Genomic DNA, 25,934 nt, shown 5'->3' with positions numbered 1-25,934 from the left:
AGTTGGGCAGTAGTGCTGTGTAGGAATTCTGTCAAATGAATTAACATCTCATAATCTGTCCTGTTTCATAGATAGTTATCAGTAATAGCTAATCCATTAGGTTTTTTCCCCAGCTTTGTACAGTTATAACTACTTTGTATTATATCTTTGGCAAAGGATGAACTGGCTAATGGATAAATAACTTTTAAAAATATTTTTCATATATTTTGGAACCAAGAACTATAAACAAAAATTGAGTAAGACAGGTATAATGAGGTCAGTTCATATCAGAATTTGCAAATGTCACATTTACCTTACAGTTGGTCTTGTTCTTTATATATCTTTTAAAATCATAAATTCTTCCCATTTTTTAGTTTAATCCTGTTCCTTCTTTCCTTGTAGGTTAATAATGAAAATGTAGTAAAAGTTGGCCACAGGCAGGTGGTAAACATGATTCGGCAAGGAGGCAATCACTTAGTACTTAAAGTTGTCACAGTAACGAGGAATCTTGATCCAGATGACACAGCCAGAAAAAAAGGTACTTTCTTTTTATTGTTTGAACTATTTCTCATGCTTCTCTGTAGAGAAAATGACTTGAGGAAACAATTCTTAAACAATGTTTAGATATATATTGCACAATTTGTTAATTAATCCACAATTTAGTGTACCTAATAATTATTTTAGTGAAAAAAAGGATTTATTTCCAAATTCAAAGGACTCAACAGTCTTGTTTAAATAGACATCCAGTAGCATGAAAGCTGGTGTGTTTGAGTGTAAACTGACACTGCTAGACACTGTGTTTGAATATTCTGGTTACCTGGGCGGATCTTCTTTTGTAACCTCATTCGTACTTTCTCTTAAAATTGGTTAGTACCTTCTTGTTTTGTGCATGGTGCCTTCCCATATCCTATAAGTAGAACAATTTACATGTATTACCTAGAGAAGTAGGACTGTACCACAGCGAATTAGTTCCCACTGTGTTGAGCACCTGTGTAAAATGGGATAAAGCCATAGTGTATCTATCTATGTTTGAAATTTACTTATTTTTGCAGTAATCTGTAAAGAAGAGGTGGGCAACAGCAATGAGTTCAGATGCTGATTTGCTGCCTCTTGGGCCTTTGACACAGACTACCAAAAATAACACCAACAAAAATGCAGGTGACTAGAAGTTCATTTTTAGTTTTGAAAAACAGGCCGTTTTCTTATTTCCGTTTGTTTTTGTTGTTTTGTTTTATTTAAATAGTGCAAAGGAAGCCCTGTAACCTATTTATAAAATTAATTGCTGCTCCTTCAGGCGTCACCAATTTTTTGGCCAGAAAAAAAGCTGTCTGAAGGTGTCGCAGTCAAAGAAAGAGGGGAGTGGGGAGGCTGCAGTTTGCTCTCCTGTGCTGTGAAGGATTATTTTCAAACATATACATCTCTATATTGGAAAAAGTGTACTAATAGTATCTGTAAAAGTGGAGTACTTCTGAAAATGAAATAATTCAGCATTCTGTATTGCTTAATAAGGACATGTGTCTCTAAACCAAGCCTTAGTTTGAAGAAATGTAAAGGAGTCATGCATCTCTCTCTCCCTCTCTCTTTTTGATAGTAGCTTTTAATAATTCCTAGACTGAGTTGGCACAATGGTATTGAAGAGCAGGTGTGCCATATTTGACTGAATGTCAAAGGATTCAGATATTTATAAAGAACAATGCTGTACACTCTACAGGTGTTTCCAGGCCCAACCACATATTTTTTTCTCTGTCACATGCTAAGGAAACTGGCAGAGGTTTGTTCATTGGGTCATGAAGTATATCCTCACCGGAGTCCTATGGACTTGCAATTTCTTTCTCCAAAATTACTGTCCCACAAATGAAGCCATAGGATCATCTGGTTGCTGCTGCATTTCGTGATATCTCATATGTACCCAAACTATTTTCATTGTTTTGCCACTAAAACATGTTACCTTCCTTATATAGTTTTTATTGCTTTATTTTATTTTGCCAGTTCAGTGAGCGGTAAGTGTTTTGCAGGCATCGTAAGTCAAGAACATGTACTTTACTGTATGAAGCAATCCTTGCCACAAGCCAAAATCTGATCCCATTGAAATGTTTAAGAAATTTGTAATCACTGATGAGATTATAAAAGTATGAAATTTCCAGGGATGGGGAGAATAGCCTTGAGCAGCTATGTAGAGAAATTCTGCATTTTGTTTACTTTCTTAGGACTGAGACAGACTACTCGAAAATGGTGGTCTGCAGGCGCCCATTTTAACTCCGGAGGGACGCCACAGCCGCCAAACCATGCAACATCCCTCCGGAGTAAAAAGAATCCAGTTCTCCCAGGTTCTTTTTGCGGTGCCAAGGTTATGTCACGAGTGCACCCCTGGCGCAGTCATGACGTAAGCGACGCACAGTGATGTGCAGATGCTGCACATCGCTTACATAAACATGGTGGCCCCGGTATGGACGGGAGGCCTCCATTAGGCCGCCGCCCACACATACTGGGGTTCTGGAGCATGCGGTTGACACGCACTCCGGAACCCTAGTTTCGGTGGCAAGACGGCGCTTTTGGCCCGTCTGTCTTGGGTCTTAGTTACTAGTGGAGTTGATAGTCCTAAAATTAGAATATTCTAGCACATATTACCAACATGAGAAACATTACAAGGAACTTCATCAAGCAGTTTTCTGAGGCCTTTCAGATTCTGTGATCCATTGATAATAGTTGCTAGGTTTTACAGCATGTGAAAGTGATGATGAGGCACTCCACGAGTCAGGAGACAAAGGCATTTTGGCTAGCAACTTTTATTTGCTGGTTCCTCTTCCAAATAATAGTCACTTATTCATGTACCTGCTCTCCACCTTTACATACATCTACTCAACATTGCTGTCCATTATCTGTTTCTGAGGTCCAAAACACATTGCAGATATAACCCAGTTTGAGATTGCTTTAACGGTCTTGACTCAATGTCAGGAAATTCTAGGAACTGTAGTTTTGTGAGATAGTTTGTCTTCTCTGTCAGAGAACTCTAGTGCCACAACAAACTACAATTCCAAAATTCCATAGCATTGATCCATGGCAGTTAAAGGGATTATTTCTGCAGTGTGGATGAAGCCTAGAAAGAGTTGCATCTGAGCCATATATCTTCCATTTTGCAATAAAAGATTAAATGCTTATATGTATTCCCATGCATTTCCATAAAGAATCACAAGCTGCCTGCTTGAATGTGTACACATGCACACATGAAAGAGAATTTATGAAAGAAGTTGGCAAGTCAAGGAAGGTTAACCACATTTCCCCAGAGCAAAGGTCCTGATCCAAATCCTTCTCTCTCACAATTGTGTCTGCATTACAGAAATAATCCAGGTTGACATTACTTTAACTGTCATGGCTCAATGCTATGGAATTCTGGGAATTCTAGTTTTGGGAGACATTTAGCCTTTTCTGTCAGAGAGCTCTGGTGCCACAATAAACTACAATTCCTAAGATTGCTGAGCACTGAGCCAGGGCAGTGAAAACAGTCTCAAACTGGTTTATTTCTGCATTGTGTGTTTGGACCTAATATTACTGGAGCAGTTGTACAGAAAGATGTCACACCTGAAAATTCATTAAGCTGTGCACATTTTGCTTTCCAAATGGTTGTCAGTTTTGTATAGGCAAAATGCAATAACATTGTAATACCTACTTTCAGTAAGCTGATTTTGGCTTTGTAGCTGGAAATCAAAATGTTATGCTTTTGACATGATGATGCTGTACTTTCCTCTCTTGCTGTGACTTCTGGAAATATTTACTGCCGTGAGCTCCAAACAGCAAACTTTTTATTGAAAAACCTTTCAGGTACATTTGGTACTTGGCTGGTAATCTTTTTGTATGGCAGATACAAACAGAAAATTATATCTTTGTTTGGAAGGCTACAGTAACTTAACATCTCTAACTCAACCTTAGACATGGAATATCATTTGGATAATTTTATTTTCCTTTCCTTTTTGTTGTTTTATGAGATAAACATTGGGACTATCCTATCACTTTCAAATACTTGGAATGAGCATTATAAAAATACCATTGTCTTTCATTCTTCTGTTCACATTTTATGTCCCATCATGATTTCTGATCAGTTTCACTTAGTCACATGATATACAGAAAAAGTTCTGCTGTCACATAAGTTGTCTACTGAAGCTCTATATGTGCTCAAGAAATATAGGATTTAAGGATGTTATAATGCCTGTCTCACTACCAGAAGATTTATTAAGCATGATACAATAATATAAGCTTAGTTGAAAAGAAAAGGTATACAAATCTGTGACAATTCACCTAAATCCTGAAGCTCAGCAGGTTGACTCAGGCATATCCAAATCACATATGATCAGTCCAGAGCAATTTGGCAATGCAGATAGTAAAAAGAAATCAGCCAGTATGCCCTTCCCTCCCCAAATTTTTCAAAGCAGCCCTGTAAAAGGAAAATGCCATTGAGGGGAGAGGGACCAAGAAGGAAGTGAGCTGTACTTTTCACACTGACAGCAAAGGCCCGTGTGGACAATAATACCAGTAGAATTCTCCAGTCATAATGGTTGTAGAGAGGGCTTCTTTTGCTAATACCAAAAAAATTGTTGGCGCTTGGTGGCACTTCATGTTTATTGTGGCTTTTATTTCTCCTTTCATCATCCTATCATTATCTGACCTTTAGTCCTCTTTTGCTTGATCTTTCCCAGTCCACTCCTTCTGTAATCCTTAATTTATTTGAGGTTTTTGTGTTGCTCTTTCGCTGTTGTTAAATGCTGTCAAATTGGCATTGACTTAATGGTGACCCTATGAATGATTGAACTCCAAGTCCAAATAACTTCAGCCATCCTGCTCAGATCTTCCACACTCAGGGACATAGCTTCATTGATTGAGTCTATCCATCTGGAATGTGGGCTTCCTTTTATCCTGCTGTCTTCTACCTTACTAAGCATTATTGTCTTCTCTAGTCTAGTTATGTCTTCTCATTATATTTATTTATTTTATTTATTTATGGTATTTATACCCCGCCCTTCAGCCCTAAAGGCTCTCAGAGCAGCTTATAATTATTATTATTATTAATTAGACATTTTCCTGCCCTCAGGCTTACAATCTAAAAAGACATAACACAAAAGGAGAAGGGAATGGTGGTGGGGAAGAGGATCAGGTCCAGCTGTTTTTCTCTCCCTCTGAGGCCTGGACCATCGCAGATGTACTAGAGGGAGGGCTGGGCTTCTTAGTCTAGGCCAGACCCGATGGAGCTGGGCCTGCATCTCTTCCTCCATGGCTGGATGGCACCAGATGAATGTCCAAATTACAACAGTCTTAGTATAGCCATCATGGCATCTAGAGAGAGTTCAAGCTTGATTTGCTCTAAGACCCATTTATTTGGTTTTTTAGCAGTTTCTGGTATCTGCATAATTCTTTTGCAGCACAACATCTTAAATGAGTTTATTCTCTTTCTTTTCACATTCTTCACTGTCCAGATTTCACAACTATACATAGAAATGGGAAATATGATGGTGTGTTCAATCCTAACTTTACTATTCAATGATATATCTTTGCATTTCAAGGTCTTAACTAGTTCTTTTATAGCTGCCTTCCAGGTCCTAGTTTTCTTTTGATTTTGTGATTGCCATTTCCATTCTGATTGATGACTGAGTCAAGGTATGGAAAAACTTCAACTATTTAAATGTCTTCATTTTCTATTTTGAAGTTATTTTAGTCATTTCTGGTCATTATTTTTGTTTTCTTAATGTTCAACTGCCTTTGAACTTTCTTCTTTGACTTTCTTCTGTAATCGTTCCAAATCTTTGGTATGTAGTATGGTGTCATCTGTATTTTTTAAATTGTTGATGTTCCTTCCTCCAGTTTTCACGCCTCCTTCCTCTGAGTTTAATCCTGCTTTACATATGATATTTTGGGCATACAAGTTAAACACTAAGGGTGATAATATGTAGCCTTACCTGATCCTTTGCCAATTAGAAACCATTCCATTTTTCCATATTCTCTACTAACAGATAGCCCCTTGTCCTGAGTATAGATATATTTGATCAAGACAATGATATGTTGTGGCACACCCATTTCTTTAAGAGCAAACCATAATGACTTATTTGCTATAATCTATAAAACACAGGCTGGTTTTCTTTTGAAATTCTTTGGTGCCTTACATTATCCAACATATCTTAGCAATATGATCCCCACTGCCTCTTCCTTTCCTGAACTCAGCTTGGACATCTAGCATTTCTTGCTCCATAAATAGAAGAAGAATCTTAGGCCTGAAACTGATGGGCCAAAAGATGTGGCTTCCGGTCCCTTCGGGGGTGTGGAATGAAGATGATGCACACCCCCAATGCAGCTATAAGCTGCTCTGAGGCCACCAGCAAAAGAAGTGGCACAAATATGATCCTTGCTAGTGGCCTATTTGGGACCATGGCAGCAGCCCACTTTCAGAGCAGGCCATCCGGTCACTGCAGTCCACAACAAATCATGGCTGGAACAAGCCACTTGTCTGCTTCACCCCTTAGTTGTGAAATTTTAAGCATCACTTTGTATGCATGGGAAATTAATGCAGTGGTCCTATGGTTACTGTCATTCCTGGTGTCACCTTTCTTAGGATTGGAATGTATATTGAGCATTTTCAATCAATGAGTCATTGGTTTTTTTATCATATTTTTTGACATGTTTTAGTTAGTACTAGAGTAGATTTTGTCTCAATGGCTTGAAACAGGTTTTTGGTATATCATTGATTCCTGGTGATTTATTTCTCCTAAGTGAGTGCAGCTTCATCACTTTCTAAAATTGGACAGTCATCTTCATACAGAACTGTCTCTAATGAATCTATCATCCTTTCTTCTCTTTTATATAATTCTTCTGCGTATTATTTCCATTGTATTTTTATTTTTATTTGGTCATGTAATGTTTTCCCCTGTTGGCTGTAGAACATCCTGATTCTTGGTTTAACTTTCACTTTGATTTCTCGGATATTGTGAAAGGTCTCTTGTTCTTCTTTTTTTGTTGTCATCTTCTATTGCTCTGCTTTGATTGTTATATTAGTTCTCTTTTTCCCTGCGCAAAAATAGTTGAATAGTTGTATTCAGGGTTCTAACTATTTCCATCATCTTTTTGTTTTTCATCTCACTGTAACTGCTGGTAGAGTTTCAGTTGTCATCCATTAAGGTTTCTTTTTCTTTTTGACTACTGATAGTTTCCTTTTGCATTCCGCTCTGATAATATACCTGTCTTCATTCCAGAGTTCATCTGGTTCCAGGTCAATTAGGCATAACAGTGAAAATCTCTTTTTCACATTATCTTTAAATTCTTAGATGATGTTCTCCCATTTTAACTTCATTTTTTAACATTAAGTTTGGGTTTGATTCTGTCTGTGGTGTTTAGAGTTTGGTTCTTTTAAAAACCTTTTTCCTCTGTGGCTGACTGTATTATGTGTGTTAGTTACTAACACAGAGAGAATGTGCCATTGTACATTAGCTGTTGGTACTCAAACTCTACCATGACATAGAATAGCAAGAACGTCAACAGAATAACTTCAACAGAATAAAAAACTTCTCAAATGCTAATACAGACAAACAAAAAGCTGGCCTATGTGCAATTTATCAGGATTCATTTCCTTTGAGGGAGCTTTTTTTAATCATTCATGTATTTTTTTTTGGGTGAGGGGGGAGAGGTTATGGCAATTCTAAAGGTAAATTCCTAGCTATTCACTTTTAGTTTGGCAAAATATATATCCTCTAAGGAGGCAAATTTACAAATTACAAAATTACAGGTTTCATGGATGTATGTTTTTGTTTCCCAGAGAAAATTAACAGGCAGCACAAACATTCAGGTTTTCAGATTTTCAGTTTGGCTTTAGCTTTAGTGAAATGAATCAGATCCAAAGCATTCTGAGCCAAATCAAGACCAAATAGAATCAGACCCTGAACCAAACTTGAGTCTTTGCACAGCCCAATCTTTTTTTTATATAATCCTAAAATGAAATAGAATGTTTTTCTTAGTTGTATTTGGAAACTAATATATATATATATAGTTAGAATTGCTGCTAGAGATCAAAAGGCCACTTTAATTTCACAACTAATGCATTTTGAAGTTGTACTTGAATAGTGACTATAAGAGCATACTAAAGTATCTTTACTTATGTTGTATGTCCTTCTGTTTAATGCAAAGCCCCACCACCTCCAAAGCGGGCTCCAACCACTGCACTGACCTTGCGGTCTAAGTCAATGACCTCAGAGCTTGAAGAGCTTGGTAAGAAAGTGTTTTTTAACCAGCATGCTACAATAATGGAGATGTAAAAACAATACTGTTTGAAACTGCATCCTGTACAAAATGTTGTGTTGAAATATTACTTGGGAATGTTGCATTTCTGGAGATTTCCAAGTGTGCATGATAAGCATGAATGATCTTTTTTGGTTTGTTTCCATTTCTGCGAGAGAATGTGTTTATAATTTATGTGCATCATTATTTTACACATTAAGTAAAAGCTTTTTTATTAGTTTTTTTTTTAAAAAAAAGAAATCAGCTTATCTAACATTGTTTTATTTTAAATTTCTGTGGCCTCTCCTTAGTGGATAAAGGTAAGCTGCTAGCCCTCGTTGTTTAAAAGCTGACAAGAAATAAAGCTTTGTACTCATGGGCAACTAGTTCTCATTGAAATCTTTTGCCCCAATCCAGCAAAAACAAAGCGTGGAAACAGATTTCTGTTCTCACATCTGCCACATAACAAGTTCAAAAATGCTTTTCATGGGGTGGGGATACCCATACACCATCTGGAAAATGCATAAAGTTTTAGCACAAAAGGTCCTGGGGTAATAAGTGTTATCATCTGTAAGATGAGCTTAGCACTTGTAAGAAAGGGGAAATGGGAGACTGGGTTATTTCAAGGTACCCCTTTCTCTCTCCTGAAGACCAAACAATCCACAGGGCAGATCATCTCTAAGGCACATGGAGGAAGACTTCCAAGGATGTAGCATCTGGCACACCAGTTTCTGCTGTCCTACTGAATTGGGGCCCATCAGTGTTTGTTAATTTATTGCTTAATTAAGATTTGAATGAACTAGAAAGAACTTTACTCTTTGGTATGCATATCTTTAATACTGACTATTAGATAAGACCTATTTGTGCAAGCTTCCAAAGAACACATTTTTATATGACATGTTTTTTTAAAAGAGCTCTTTGATCTTTTAGTAAATGTTGCATGGCAATTGATATAGATATCCTGATATCAGCATATTACTGAATGTGCAATATTCACTATTAAATATTGACCAATTCATTCAAAGACCAATTATACCTTCACTGGCCAAGTAATTAAATCAATAGCTCACTAGAAATTTTTCTTCCCTTATTGTGAACTCAAATGGTTATGCTAAAGAGTTTTCTAACCATTCCTGTGTGTTGACACACATTTAGAGTATATTTTGTAGAAAGAAAGAAAGGCTTGTGGGTATTAAATCTTCAAACAAATAAACAAAAGGTCCTTAAATGCACTGATATTTTAAACAAAAATTATTCACATTTAGGTATTTGTTGTGTATGGTTTATAAAGAGTTTTGCTAAGAATTATGTATGTCTTTGTATAATCTCTAGTTCTAGTAAAATTGTTTATGCTTTGGGGTAGGTTTTTAAAACATTATTTGTAGAAAATAAGGGGGTTGTTTTCTATATTGTTTTTACTTAGCCATGTTCAAGTCTCCTGTGTCCTTCATTGGGAATATTGTGATATTATCTGTCTTAAGTTCTTGCATTGCCCCTTTGCATTCTCCCTGCAAGGAAAAAAAAAATAGGAAAACCTTTCTTATGAGGCAGAAACCTAATTATCTTTTAGGGGGCTAAAACTGTGAGCCAGTTTAAAAACAAAACAAAAACTTCCTGGCACCTCTGAGAAAGGGATTATTTCTTCTTTCAGGAAAGTGAGTTTAGCTACATTTTGTGAACAGAGGACCTCCTCCCACTCAAGAAAGGGATCTGACAGCAGGTGGAGGAACAGTTTTTGCCATTATTAGTTCTCACAGTGTTTCAGAGGCTCTCACACCTTCCAGAGCAGTTTTTAGGAGAGAAGGAAGAACTACAAAGAATGAAAAGATGCCTCTTCCAGGTGCCTGCATCCTATGAGTAGAGTGTCCAGACAGGAAATCTGGACCCAGCCCAGTGTTAACTCATTAGCCATTACACCCAGACAGAGAGACTAATCCAAAGGATAATCTGTTTAACAGTGGCATCACTAGGGAGTTTGGTGGTGTGGACTGCACTGGATGACACTCCAGAGGGGGTGTCACCTGGTGGGGTAGTACACCCTAGGGGGAGTGGGCGGATGGCTTCCAATCCCATGCAGCCATGGCCATGCAGGACCTGGAAGGCAGGGGGAGGTGGCTGCCTTCTGGGCCCTGCGGGACTTGGAAGGTGAAGGGGAGCAGGCAGCTGCCTTCTAGGTCCTGTATGGCCATGGCTGGAGAGGCTGATGCAAGGGCTGAGCACATCCCCCACCTCACTGATGTGTCACCATTTTATGCGCTGTGGCAGCGAGGTGGAGAGAAGTGACCTTTTGGCCCTGGGTGCTGGAAGCCCTGCCTCCCCATACCAGATGACATCCCAAACTGCTGTTTAAGTCTAAAATTGTGTAGTACTTACTATCACGGACTCATCAGATTGCTGTCTCCTTCTCATGGACTATTTTGAGACCCAGAAAGCAGTTTTCCTTGGACCACCTTCCTGCTCAATTAATTTCATTCTCCTAGAAAATCAAAAAATTGCAAAATAATGGTCTTTCTTCTTTTGGCTGTACACTGAAAGCAGCTCCTCTTCAGTACTTAATTTGAATCAGTGTAGAAAATCTACTTTTAATTTTATATATTAAAAGTTGCTCTTACTTTCAAGCTGTGTGATCTTCTTGTGGAATGAAATTACTTCAGCACAAAAGTTCTGAAGTAGCCATTTCCTCAGTTTCAAAATCCTTCTCGTTTAGATTTGTTAAGAAAACATATAAAGGCAACTGTGTAAAGGATAATTTGTAACACATTTTGACACTTTCAAGGGATCAGCCTAGTAATAGTACTCTGACCAGTTACAGTTCCTAATTAGTTCACACTTCATCTAAACAAAAGCTTTTAGGCTTCTAAAACTAGAAGTCACAGAGTTCCAGTGTTTAATCTTTTAGAAGTTTAGCACTTAATAACTTCAGAGGAATCCACAGGAAACATGATGAAACTTAGCCATAAAGAAAATATTTTCCTGAACGTTTAAGATAGAAGTTGGGCTTAGAAAGAGCTGTTTTTAATAAGACCCTTTTGCATAATTAAATATTTCTAATAGCTTCAAATATCCATTCCTAATGTGATTCACAATTCATCAGATATGGCTACGTATATTACATTTGAATAGTCAAAGCTTGGGAAAGTTACCTTTTTAGACTATGGCTCCAGCTACCTGGGAGGTTCTGGAAGTTGTAGTCGAAAACAACAATTTTTTCAAGCTCTGTAAATAAGGAAGCCAAATTCACTTCAAAATGCATACTAATTGCAAGTGAGATAATTTCCTTAATAATATCATGGAGCAGCCCTGATCATTCAGGAAAAGAATACCCAGTGCTAATAACTATACCAGATCTGCATTCCTGTGTGCATTTGCTTGAGGATATAGCCACTGAACACATATAAGTACTGCTAGGAAAACATGCATAGAAGTAGGCTACAGATGCAATTGTGGCTTTTAATTGAACACCTTTTGTTAGTAATAATATTCTGCTGTTCATGCTGCACAGAATATAGATTGGAAAATTATGTTGTTCGTATGAAAATATTTAGGCCGCTTTAATGCATTGCTACATGTGGTAGAGGTAGTTTTGCAAAAGAGTTCATTCTGTATACCTGGCACAACAGACTCAATATTTCAGAGCTACACAAAACTACACTACACCAGTATGATGTAGTGATTTCAGTTTTGGACTACAACTCTGGAAACGAGGGTTTGAATCCCTACTCAGCAATGGATGCCCACTGGATGACTTTGGACAAGTCACATTCTCTTGACCTCAGAGGAAGGCGAAGGAATAAATCTGGCCAAGAAAACCCAGTGATAGGTTCACCTCAGAGTCATTTTAAGACAGAAACAACTTGAAGGCACACAAGAACAACAACAATGCAAGGATATTGCTTCTCCATATATGCAACTATAGTGGGATATATTTTAGATATGCAAAACATGTTCTGGAAGATAATACAGATTTGCTAACAGGGAGCTATACACTAGGGTATGAAAGCTTCACAACCTCATACTCCTGTTTCATTTTTCAATGAACTTTTTTCTAAAAACAATTAAAAACATATTAATTCTTACCTGTCTTAAAAAAAAGTCACCCCCAAATTAAAAAGAATGGAATACACCATTTTTCCATAGAAACAACATAGTAGCCTATTTATTTATCACATAACGAGTATGTATTGTTGTACTATAAACATTTAAACACTATACCTTTACAAAAAACAACATTTTTCCTTTCTTATTACTTAAGATGAACCGTAGTTGCAGTTTGTCTTTGTCTTTGCAAACTTCATACAGTTCTTGCATCACTTTAATAGCTCTTTCTGTGCATTGATTATTTCTTGGTACTAGATTGGTTGCAATTTTACTTTTGCTGTGTATCCTAGGCACTTTTGAAGTATTCACATCATCGGTTCCATATTCAGATTCTTCAGACTCAGTTTCAGATCCACTAGCAATAACCTCAAGATCATAAGAGGTTGATAGTAGTGATAGATCTTGAGGTTTTTGTCTTTTTGATGAGTGGATTGTATCTTTGCTTGCAATTTTACCTGCTGAGTATCCAACTGCTCCCTTGCTTTCCACTTGTAGAATGTACATTTTTTTTGTCTTCACTGGATAACCATTCCCTTTCTATTTTTGTAATATCAAAAACTTTATCCAGGACATCATATTTTCCCCTCTTAACACATTCATCATAAATCATTAGCACCTTGTCAAGCTTTGATTGTATCACCTGATCCGACACATGTGAGAAATTAAGTTTGTTTTCCCATAATTTAGTAATTTCCTTAGAAATTTCCATTACTCACTCCTTTCTATCTTTAATTTCTGCTCCAAGAAATTGCTATCTCCCAATAATTTGTGTTTGCAGTGGTATTCTCCTTTTATTTTCTAGAGAAAATTCTTCTAAAGGCACATTACTTCTTTTTTTATGTGACTGTTGGAATTGAACAAGATTTTTGGTCCAAGTATGTTTGTTCTTCTGTATGGTATTATAACTCTTCATATGTGACATTGCTTTACACTGTTACAGAAATACAAAAAAACAAACAGGTTTAAACATGTTCTAAACAATTTAAATCATGTTTATAAAGCTCAAAATAGTTCTATAAATGTATAAATTGTAAAATTATGAATAATTGAATATAATTGTGTATATTGTATACTTGTATAGCCAATTATACAATATATACTACACTATATAATATACCTCATATGCACTAATACTGTAATATGAATTTTTGATTTGGGGGTGACTTTTTTAAATAAAATCTTAGGGGAATTAACACTCTTTTATTTGTTTTTAAGCAAAAGTTCATCGATTTATGATACAGGAAACTTTTTTTTAAAGTTCAGCTTTGATATGCCTTCTATACATACTTGTGGTACTCTAGGAAATCACAGTCACCCTATTCTGTCTAATTATTATTCCTTTGGGGTCTGCTAAGCCTTGGACAACCTTTTATCAGCAGAAGCTTTTACAGTGAAATTATATCGATTTCTTCCCTGTTTTTCATTCTCTTGGATGAGCATAGCTACCTAAAGGATATCATAAATGATATATATATATTATTATTATTATTATTATTATTATTATAAACATTTTTATTTCCTAATTGAAGCGGTTTAAAATTCAAATAGATGCTGTTTCAGTGAGGTAGAAATTCAAGAGAATAGGATGCTGTCTTATGTAGAGTCATAAACTGGCATAAATACATCTGATGGAGAATAACACTAGACCAATGCACTTTTCCTCTTCTCCTTCCACCGCAATACAGCCAATCTCTTCTATAGCCACAATGTGCCACATGGCTAGTTCTGGCATGCTGAGGATGTTGGTACCCAAATAGCATCCATTTTTTCAATCAGAAATTAGATAGGTCATTCGCACACTCTCTAGTGAGTACACATGGGTACATTTCCATCCCCTCCAAGCATGAATTGGACATGGGGTAGCCTTCAATATTGAGGAGGTCAGTTGAATGGTAGGTGACATTGCTTAAGAAGATACCTAGTACCTTCATGTGCAATAAACTTTAAAATTACATATGTTCATACAAACCCCCAGGTGGATGGCAGTTCTCCAAGATTTGAGCTCTTTACCAGCCATGCCTGAAAATTCCAGGGATTGTAGCTGGAACCTCTCATGTGCACAGCATTCACAATGTATCTGTGTTGTCCCTCTTCTTACTAGTTGCTTTGTTTTTTTCTAGTATTTTTTGTGTCTTCTTATGCTGAGCCAAATACTCCAAATTTCATGGCAGTCTGAAATTTGCAAAAGGTGAAAGGACAGAACTTTTTGGTGGGGTGAGCTTATTTTAAAGGCATGATAACCAAGAGTTTTTGTGGTTTTGTGACACACACAGAGACATACACACATTGTCTCCCCTTCATCTTTAGAGTAAGCACATCCACGCCTTCAAGGTTCTTAGATTTTTACCTCTCCCTGAAGGTAGGCATCTTTGCCCCTAACATCCCACTTGGAAAGCAACAAGAAAAAGATCTGAACTGAATACTTTAGCACAGTACTCATAACGTACTTGATAGTAATATTTGTTGCTTGCTTCCAGAATCTGATGATATCCAAGGTGCTTTGGGAAATCTTACAGATTTGGGGGGGGGGGAACCATTTACAACTCTCTTGTGTTCTAAGTGATATTCAGGTTCAAAATCATTTTAATATTTGGCATGTTAGAGGTTGCTGTTTGGGGGAGAGGAACTACAGTAGTTTGTTCGCTTCATAGACATAGTTTCATGGTTCTTTGTGTGGTGCCTCATTCACTTAATCCTCTTCCCCATAATATTACATAACTATATTCCATTCACTTACTGTATAAGCCATCTCTAAGTAATGTTTATGCTATAGAAACTGCAAAAGGAATATCAGGAAGAAATGGACTAGTGAGTGATCACAATTCATACTCCTTTGTATTCTAAGGGCTGTTTCCAGATTGCTCTTTATGAAAGCAATTAGAATGCATTGCCAACTTTCCCATCTCTTTTACTTTGCAAATTTTATGTGATGAAGAGAAAGATGTAAGAATTAGTGGGGAAATAAGGAAAGGTTAAGCATGGAAATCAATGTTCCATGAAGCTGAACAAAGCAACAAGATACTGTATAAACATTGCCTCAAACCACTCAAAGTGTCTTCAGAAAGTCCCATGTCACACTGATATTTTTAAACATCTCAAGCTTACCTCTGAACTTTTGAAACTAGATCTTGCTTTTAGGCATACCCAGTATAATCTGTCTCTTATGGTGAAGCCTAACTATCTGATTAGCATTTAAACACCTCTTATTCCGTAACTCATAGGACAAATGGTAGTTTGGAAAGAGACCAATACAGTTCTCAGTGTTGATTGATGCTCAGTGCAGAAACAGGGACTTAACATTTTAGAACGAACTTCACTTCAGATTTGATTTACCATTCATTCCCTTTCTATTTCCAAGCTTCAGTACGGAAGAAGAAGGGTAAGGGGAAGCATTTTGTCTCTTATTTTTAATTCATTTTTTCTGCACATTCTCATATTTAAGAAGACTACACAGTTGTAAAGGTCCAGTTCGTTGATCATAATATGTTTTAGTTATTTAGATAATGAATTGCAAGCACCTAAAATTACTTTAAAAATCATGTTTGAAATAAATGAACCCATTTATTTCTTTTGTCTTGCCTCCTTCATCCCCTCTCCTTTTTCCTTTATCTGTTTAAGATCCCTTCCAGTTGTTCTCCCATCATTATCCCAAAGTTACTGTGCTAGCTGGCAGCCACATAGCACTGTTCCATACATGTCATTTTTCTTATATGAGGAAGCTTCCTTCTAAGGAAAAAATATGCACACCCATGTTTTGTTGCATATCTCTTCTGCTGTGGTTACATATATTTGGAACCTCCTGCTGCAGCTTCAAAACATGTGTAATCAAGGCAAGTTGATATTTGCCACATTTTCACACTTAATGCTGGACATGGTTGTACATATGTTCCTTACACTGGGGTTCCCTTCATGTCAGAACATCATGTGTGAAGCAGCCCTATGAGAAACAGTGGCAAGTAACATGCGTTTGGTGTAGTCTTGCATCACTTATTTCACTTGCCTGCTTAATAGCCAGTTGTTGCTCACGGAACCACACTGCCTCTGTCTCAAAAATAGGCACCTCACACACACCTTGAGTATTTAACTGGAGAACTGCTGCTCTGCATAATTTCAGGTTCAATGTAGCATCTTCCACACTGTCCCGTATGCATGGAATGCCCTCCCTAAATTGATCCATAAGATCACAGCTCTCCTCTCCTTTACCTCCTTGAGACCCACCTCTGCTGCAAAGCCTACTGAGACTGTTGCACAACTTGCAATGACTGATTGCTAAGTGAACATCAGATGGGGATTGTTGACATTTTATAGTAAAATCAAATATATGTATATAAAGGTTGCATATATTTAGCTGCATCCCTTCCTGCCCTGCCCCCCACCTTTGTATGTCACCTGCTTTCTTCAAAACAGGGAACTTAATTTTTCTGCATATGTGATTGCACAGTACACCGCTAATGCTTTAGGTATCGTAGTGGTACAAGAAACTAAGGGCAACAAGTAAAGAAGTTAGAGGTTTGTATAAAATATTAATTTTGTTACTAGCTTCGAACAATGAAGTAAAGTGCCTGAGAGCAAACTTGGTTTTGTTTTTGTTTAACACTTCAGTCTTTTAGCAGCACTCTTTCTTTTGATGTGTGGCCAGGAGCTCAAGTTACATCTACAATTTTTTGTCAGTGGATTATTATTCTAACCATTCTACAGAAACCAGTAGTGTGGAGAAAAATCTTTTAGTCAGTTGTGAAACCCACTTACTTGGATGACATGTTGTGTAGTTGAGTTAGCCAATAAGTATACTGTGTGTTTGCTTGATTCTGTTTTTGTAAAAGGGAGGTAAATGCTCAAGGAATCCATGAGCAATGTTTAACTCCCAGGGATACATCACATGAATTATTTGTAGTGTTAGCGTGTGTGTGTGTGTGTGTATAGTGTACATACTGAAAATAACATCTGTTTCTAAAGATGCATACACTGACATTAATGTTATTTACTTATGCCAAACAGCTAGTAATGTGTCCCTTCTACATTCTTTAAAATAGTTGTACACCATACTACAAACATGTCCCTCCAGCTTTTGTGGCCTTCAGCTCTCCCCACACCCAGCATGGCCAATGGTAAAGGATTGTGAGAAGTGAAGTCAAAAATATCGGGAGAGCCCAAGGTTCCCCTCCTTTGGTATGATACAAAATATGGGTCTCATGTGTACAGAATTGCAGAAAGCTCCATTATATGCTGTATAGGGTGCCTATAAGAGGGACTTATCCCAGTTAGTGTAGCAGTAGTCACAGTTCCTCATGCACACATTCTCCCATGTAGAACTTTACATGACCTAGAAGGAAATGAGCCCCTTATTACACAGTATCCCATGACAGAATGAGAGCGCCATATATACAATGGGGCCCCTGGATCAGGGCTATGGTGTATTCATACAATGAATAAGAGATTTCTAAAAGATTAAAATTAAGTGCTGTGTTCTGCATTACTTTTTACTTTACTTTTGTTCCTCACACAGTACACTATGCACAAATATATCAGATTGTGGTGATTCCTTTTGTATCAACACTTTTGCTTTTATCGTCTCCACTAATCTCAAAATTTAACCACTGGCCTTTAAAATGAATATTTGCCTACTAAAAATGGCTTCTTTTCTTCTTTTTGGGTTTTTTGTCTAGTGGGGGGAATGGTGTGTGCTTGAAACATGGCAGCTTGTGTCCTAATAATTTCATCTGAGTAGTATCAGTCATTTATAACAGCCACAGCTAAGTAGAGTGGCTAAGCCATGTGTTATAGATCAATGCAAACTATAACAAAGGCCTGAAACAGACGGGCAAACAGCAACAGCTTCCTGCATCTCCAGGAGTGTGGCATTTACATGATACATGCCTCTGGAGTACCCCAAAGCTGTCCTGGGGCTGCGCTGGGGCCGCCTTAGGTGCCAGATTTTTTTCTACTCCTATTTGGGGTCATGGCAGGAGACGCCCTCAGGACCACAGCATATGTTTATGCTGCGGCCCCACAGCCCCTGGGCAATTAGGCCGGGAGCAGCTTCTGGATGCTCCTTCCTGCCCATCTGCTTCACCCCAAAATAACTTTTTTTGGGAAAACATTTTGGTGAAATTCAAAGAAGGCCTTTATGTGTGTTATGTATTTCACATGATTAGAGCCTTGGTGGCACAGTGGTTAAATGCCTGTACTTCAGCCACTCACTCAAAACCACAAGGTTGTGAGTTCAAGACCAGCAAAAGGGCTCAAGCTTGACTCAGGCTTGCATCCTTCTGAGGTTGCTAAAATGAGTACCCAGATTGTTGGGGGGAAATTAGCTTACAGTTGTAAACCACTTAGACACTGCTTAGGCAGTATGAAGCAGTATATAAATGAAGCTTGTTTGTTTGTATTGGAAATCAATATATTCCCTCAGTGTAATATACTCAGAGGAAGGTAGTGACAGACCTCTTCTGAATAAATCTTGCCAAGAAATCCTGTGAGAGTTGCTATAAGTAATGAGTTAGAGTTGACTTGAAGGCACATAACAACAACAAAGAATGCTTTTATAGCTTTGTCTTGATCCTGAGATGACTTACAGCAGAAACAGGGAAAATGAGACTAAGAGGTTTTTTGGGCTTCAGAAACCCCACTCCCATATCTTTAAGCCTACAGTGTCCTCCACTTTTTAAAAGGGGTTGTGTTTTTTCCACCTGAAGTGGGTTTTTTAATAAATAAAAACACCACTGCCACACAACACAGCAGTTTGCTTCACCCATCCCTTGACCCCCTCCCAGAAGAAACCCAAAGGAAAAAATGTCCCTCCAAAAAGCCAAAAGTTATGTCACTTCTTGTTTTGTTACAGCATGCAAATGTGGCCTCCCAAGAGTATAGCATAGACATAGTAATTCCTGAGTGTGTATGCTCTCTCCCAAGCTTTAAGATGTTCCACATCCATTTTAGTGGACAGACCCAATCTATATGCATCTAGGACTGTGTATGTAGGGCAATCAGATAAGTGTGGCAAATTCTTTGCTCCCGTATGAGTTAATAAAATATCAGTGAATTGATAAATACAACACCTGCTTAGTTTTTTAAAAAGCTAGTACAAATTTTCATGAATATTAATATAAATATGACAAGTATTTTAAGTAATATTGGCGCGTTACAGACCGCCAAAAAGTACGTGATCCGCATGTACTAGGGTTAGGAAGGGGCGTGCTAGGGTTAGGAAGGGTCTTACCTTCCTAACGGCCCCTGAGCCAAGCACGCGTGGAGCGTGTACTAAATGGCGCCGACCGTCCACACTGGGGCTGCCATCTTGACGTCTCGGACGCACAGCGTCTGGACATCGTGTGGTGGAAGTGACGCCACGAGTGCGTGACTAGCACCTCACAGCGCCACTTTCAGGTGGCAAGAAGAAGCACCATTTCGGCACTTCTTTTTAGCTGGGCCAGGAAGCCTCGCAGTCTGGCCGCTGGGGCTTCTCGGCGCAGCTAATGATGGTGGTGGCAGACCTCCCACTTTTGGGCGGTCTGTAATGCGCCATTAATTCATTTAAGAAATCAAACAGGAGAAGCAACAAAATATATCACCTCTTCAGATTTCTTGAAATGAAATCCTGAGGCAATGAGATCTTATGCCATTACAGTAGCTTTAACCATAGGATTTGTGGAGTTTTAATCATAGCTACTCTTAACTATTTTACTGGTTTAGCTTTTGTTCTTTGAAATTATTCCATTACTATTAACTTTATTTTAGCTAATTATTTACTGTATTGTACAACTTTCTGTTTGTTGAGGGCTAAAATCAAGCATGAGCAATTTTATTTTATCAAGAGGTCAATTATTGTGCCCCTAGAGCGGAGCCACATGGACTATCAAAATGGAATATCAAAAATGTGTCTCCAGAATTGAGGAGGAACCAAATCCTTTTGGCCATTTCTGAAACAGGCCTTTGAAAATGATACAAGGAGGTTGTAAGCTATATAAAGACTTCTAAGACATGCATTTTTTCTCAAAATGGGGAAGTTCAGAAAGGGCTGAGAAAGAACCAGGACCCCCCTGTGGATACCAAAATATATGGATGTTAAAGTGTCATTATGTATAATGGCATAGTAAAATGGTGCACCTTATATAAAATGGCATACTCCTGGTTTGCTTTTTGGATGGCTGAATCTGTGGATAAAAAATCCTTGAATACAGAGGACCAGCTGTAGTTTAAAAACTGTTTTAGGGTGCATGTATGGCCCACAGGTGCACTTAGCTCGCCCTACCTTAAATGTTTCTTACTTTACTCTGTCAAAACTAAATACAGTTTCATTATCTATTTACAAGCCCCACTCCTGTTAAATTAATTTATGAAACAATTAAATGAGGATATATTTGTGTTAAAAAAATGTGTTATTAAAAAAAAATCTAGAGTGCCAAAGATCTTTCAGTCTGAAATGGGAATATTTTTGCCTGTTTCAAATAAAAACCTTTCCCTTTTTTTTTTTGTTGATCTTGCCCTTGAAGACCTAAATATTGCTTCCATAAGAATGATTAAGATATCAGTTTTAAATGTATCTATAATATCACATTAAATCAAAGTGCAATACAACAGTTTTGCAACATTACAGAACAGAAAAATAATAGTAGTAATTCTTAAGAGGAAAACATTTTAGTGGCATGTAGAAAAAGATAATACTTATATTCTGCTCTATTTACAGTGCCAGTTTTTTTTCAGGGGGAAAAGTGTGACAGTGTTATTCGAAATACAGACAGAAAATAAATCCATTTCTTATATTCCAATAATAATTAGAACATAAATGTGACTTTTCTCAAAAAGGCTGCATAATGCAGTTATGGATATTTCAACACTGTGGAGCAGATTACTAAGCTTTCACAACAGAAACATAATGTAAAGAAAGACTGCACCAGCTCTATAGAGTTTACACCTGGAAGATACTTTGGACAGAAATCTTCAAGCCAAGCGATACCTTACAAGGAAATATAGCAACAAAGCTGATGATTTAACATGGGACTTCTGAACGATATTTGTGTAAGTGTTGATCTGTGACACCATGTGATACTTAAATTAAGATTGCAGCAATTGAGTTGTATTAGAATATGCAATATTAAGTTCTCATGGCGATAGTCCAAACCTCTGTTCTGTCTTCTCTTATCCAATTTATTAAATATTCTTTTAGCATAATTAGGTAAAGCATAACTTATATAAATGTGTTTAAAATAAGATTGCACTGATTTTCTAATATATGCCAATAATAATGATTCCCCCTTGGTATATATCAGTAAGATATAATGATTTCAGTCATAATCTACAAAACAGTAATAATTGTGGAGAGAAACACTAGGAGGATGTTTTCCCAATAAGATCAGTAGTTCCCAGAAAATACTGCTGCATCAAACAGATTTTGTCTGAATTCTGTCTCAAAGAGATAATAAATTGAGATTCTGAGGCGCGTTACAGACCGCCCCTTTGGGGAGGAGGAGAAAGGGGCTGTTTGGCCCCTTTCTCTCTTGTGTTGCTGGGCGCAGCCGTCTGAAGGCTGCACCCAGCGACGCAAACAAGCGACACAAACCAGGAAGGAGCTCCGAAACGGAGCTCCTTCCTGCTCCGCGCAAAGGGCACATTAAGCGCCCTCACAAGAAGCGATGACGTCACGTCCATGCCGCCCCGTATAGAGGCCGCGTGGTCGTGACATCATGGCGGCCCCCATGTGGAAGGGGCGCCGCCATTTTGTACGGACTCAGTCCGTACTAGGGTTGGGGGGGTGCAGAAGCACCGCCCCTTCCTAACCCTAGTATGGACTGAGTCCGTACTTAAAGGCCCGTTTGTAACGGGCCTGAGAATCTTTCAGTTAACATCATCCAGTATGAAAATCAGTAATGCTTCTGAAATTGCTAGCAGTAGTTAATACACTTGGGCTTTTAGAGCTTCTGTGTTAGAATTATTATCATATTTATTAAGATCAAAATATTCATACAATTGTAACTAATCATACCTTCCCATATGTAAAGTACTTAGCTGTTTTTCTTCACTACAGAAATCTAACTGAGGGTGATTTTGCCATCCCAGTACAGAAGCATTGCAGGAGAAAATAAAAAGAATGGAATTGTAAGTGTTTAAGAGAATTATAATTTTATGGCCATTGTATGGGGTATTTTTGAATTGATAGTTGTCGTAAAAAGTAGTAACTTGGTCAATAAATGAGTTTATTATGTCCTTAATGTTTTTCAGAATTTAGGATATCCATGTAATGCACTTTTAAAGCTATTATTCTCTTTCTGTCTTTCAGGTACTACGGTGCAATATGCTGTAGCCACCACTATGCTATTAACTTGTGTCTGCCTGCCTTTCAGGTATCAGGGAGGCTGACAACAATCACTGGGGTTTTTTGGCTTTCTTTTCCTGCCATTTTGCTTTGTTTTTCCAGTGTTAATAATGGAATGTTTCTTTCTTATTAAAGTTATAAAATAAATTTGACCAGGCATCTTGTGGTTTGTTTTTCTTCCCTTCTTCAATTCAAATGTTTTGGGAATATCACTATACTTTATTATGTTTGGAAAACTGATCCACCTTTCTAAATTTCACCTCTTCAAATGTCACCCTAGAGCCAACATTTTTAGTTGCCCCTTACAGTTCTCATTTTTGCTATATAGCTTGCTAGATGGGGGGAAATTCTTAATTCACCCCTTTCTTGAATATTTTGCTTATAAAATAAATATTGCAGCACAAAATCTCTTGCATTATTAAATTTCAAATGTATCAAATATATTAGAGTATTTTCACATATCAGTTTTTTTCACCTGTCTTTGGGAATCTGGTTTGATACTGTATGTGATGAAATATAATTTGGTATTAGATATCAAAAATAATGTTATACTGTTATCGTGTTGTCCTGGGTCGTGACAATTTAAATATAATTGATTAATTTAGTATGAAATTACCTTTAATTCATCTTTAGATAGAAGCCAGATGGCAAAATGTAACCTTGCCATTAAAAGGTAATATGTAAGAGATATTTCCAGAGAGAGACAGGCTTACATTTGACTAATAAAGAAGTAGGAACTACCTCTAAGTATTACTCAAATAAAAATCAAATAAATGAATATGCTAATCAACACATAGGACTGTAGTGCTATGTTAAGCCTTAAATATTTTTACATGAATTAGAATTTGAAAGTGGTAACTGTGTGTATCCAAAGTGCATAAAAGAATATGTTGTCAGTTTCTGCCTTTTAATGATATTGTGCTGAAATAATATTCTTTTTGGTGAACCCTGGGTACTAAAGCACACATATTTGCCAGATATCTGTCTAATCTGTAGCTCTGTCAAACAGTCTCTCTGGGATATATATAAATCTGTTGATTTAGTGTTAGTATTTAGTTGAACATTTATGTACATTTTCTATCCTGTACAATGATACTCTGACCTAACCTATGTCAAGAAATGCATATCATTCTTTTTAATATTCTGATCAAAATTCAAGTTTTTTTTACATGATCTGAACTTGTCCTTGACTTTATACCATGGTGTATGGCTGCATAGTTTTCAGTGCATTGGAATTTGGAATGCAATTCCAAACTATAATAGTGCTATAATTCAGCTCAATGTAAATACCACACACAGGAATGTTTTACACTAAGCATAATTTAGAACTAAACCATGGTTGCATTTCAAAAAGTATAGCCAGTCCATAGATTACAGCAGAGTTTTTGTTTTGTTTGTTCAACATTCTTAGCCCACTGAAGCAGAACATAATCCCTTACTGGGGTTTGTCAATTCACACACTAAACTATCATACACAGGCCATGCCTTACAAACACACAACAGAGTTTTTCTTTACATGGTTTGATGTGTTGTCTCAATCTCAGCCTCATGTCTGATTTCAGATGAAGATTATTTTATCTTAATTCTGCACATTCATTTCTCACACATTTATAGAAGGTATTTTTACAGACATAATCTCAGTTATTTTTAAGCAATTAAAATTCTATGTAAAATAATATTACTTTACTTTGGCATCTACAAAAGACATACTATATTGAATAAATAGTAAAGTAGTGTCGGTTTTTATTTGTGAGGAATAAATGGAATTAACACCCCAATTATAATCTACCTACAATAAAATATATAATTGTTGCTAATCATAGGAACCATGTTGAAATTGAAGTATTCAAGCTTTACTGGTTTAAAAGCAGGCTATAAAATATGTGCTGTGATCTGTTTGCTTTTTAATAGCAGTTTATGTTTAAGGTATAGTCTTCTGTTTAAATGTTGTTTTATGTCTTCTGTCCAATACTAATTTCCCTTGAAAGGCTCTCCCAATTTGATAGCAGATTTGGATTTAAAGTAATGGTGCATGTAAATCTATATCTGTAGACTGCTATCTACAGACAACTTATTCAGGACTAAACCGAACTCAGCAGCAAAATTATTACTTCAAAAAAAAATTCTAGCGTGGTACAACAGTTAATCTTTTGTAGCAAAAATAATAGAATCTTGTGGCACCTTAAAGACAAACAAGTTTGATTTTACCTTCAGTTTTGTGGATTGCAGCTCATTTCTCAGATATATGAAATGCAGTTTCAGAAGGCAGAATTTTATGTATAAGTTGGGGATGGCAGGAGTAGTGCAGCAATGTCAAACGTAGTAGAAATGCCAAAGATACCAGCATAGTGGTGGCTTTAACATCGTAAGGGGTCATTTAACATTCATTTGAAAGCATGACTCTATACTTGGATGTACTTAGAGAGATTTTGTAGCACCTTTGAAACTAAAGCCCTGTACACACCAGCCATTAAGGCCAGTATGGGGGCAGAGTTGTGGCGTAGCGTTCTCTCCCAGCTCCACCTCCCAGGGCACCCTGATGCTGTGTGCCGCTCCACACGGCACACAGCATCATGGTGCTCCTCTGTTGCTGCATCCATATGTATGGACGCAGCATTGGAGGACCACCATATAGTCGCAGCAATGTGGCTATGGTACCCTTTTGAGGGGACAAAAAGGAGCCTCTTTTTACGGCTCCTTTTTGTGCCCTCAAAAGGCTGGATCGGGGCTGTGGCATGAGATTAATCTTTCAGACAATCTCAAAGGTGCTGCAAGATCTTTCTACATACTGATTCCACAAACTAACAGCTATATCCTTGAATTCTATCACTTTGGATGTGGTTATAACTGTCCGATGTGCTTTCAACAACTCTTACGCAACCACCATTAATATCTGTACTTGTCGCTCCCTATGACATTAAATTACCTTTAGCAACCATTGCTTAGATGATCACCATTCTAGTGCATTTTACATTTCTTTTTACAAGCACATATGCATGGCACTTAACAACCACTGTTAAGGCCATCACCACACTGATTTCTTTTGCATTTGTTATATTCCCCCACCCCATGCCACTTGTTTATTAATGTCTGTCTACTGCATGGTATAGTGGTTTCAGTATTGGACAATGGCTCTAGAGACCAGGGTTCAGTTTCCTGCTTGGTCATGGAAACCCACTGAGTAACCTTGGGCAAGAGAGCTAGTGTGGTGCAATGGTTTGAATGTTGGAGTATGACTGTGGAGACCAGGTTCGATTCCTTGCTTGGCCATGAAACCCACAGGCTGGCCTTGGGC

At 37.4% G+C, this 25,934-nt stretch overlaps 1 protein-coding gene and 1 long non-coding RNA gene across 7 annotated transcripts in view; both read left to right on the top strand.

Annotated features, from left to right (window-relative positions):
• SHANK2 (SH3 and multiple ankyrin repeat domains 2) overlaps positions 1-25,934 on the top strand; it is a 480,993-nt gene that overhangs the window by 405,203 nt on the left and 49,856 nt on the right. For 3 of the 6 annotated variants that reach the window (XM_089521399.1, XM_089521403.1, XM_089521402.1), the window contains 3 exons: positions 382-517; positions 8,140-8,220; positions 15,686-15,706. In XM_089521399.1, coding sequence (XP_089377525.1) covers positions 382-517; positions 8,140-8,220; positions 15,686-15,706 — 238 coding nt within the window. The remainder of the gene's footprint in view (positions 1-381; positions 518-8,139; positions 8,221-15,685; positions 15,707-25,934) is intronic. The other 3 variants (XM_089521400.1, XM_089521404.1, XM_089521401.1) reach the window with 2 other exon arrangements.
• On the top strand, positions 20,929-22,786 carry LOC149314568 (uncharacterized). The gene is made up of 3 exons (XR_016280937.1): positions 20,929-21,345; positions 22,352-22,422; positions 22,604-22,786. It is a non-coding gene; the product is annotated as an uncharacterized LOC149314568 (long non-coding RNA).

Source organism: Sceloporus occidentalis, unplaced genomic scaffold, assembly GCF_023333645.1.
Source record: "Sceloporus occidentalis isolate IW3139 unplaced genomic scaffold, rSceOcc1.0.p SCAF_4, whole genome shotgun sequence".
Taxonomy (NCBI): domain Eukaryota; kingdom Metazoa; phylum Chordata; class Lepidosauria; order Squamata; family Phrynosomatidae; genus Sceloporus; species Sceloporus occidentalis.
Note: the sequence above shows the minus strand (reverse complement) of the source record. Positions and strands in the feature narration are given on the sequence as shown.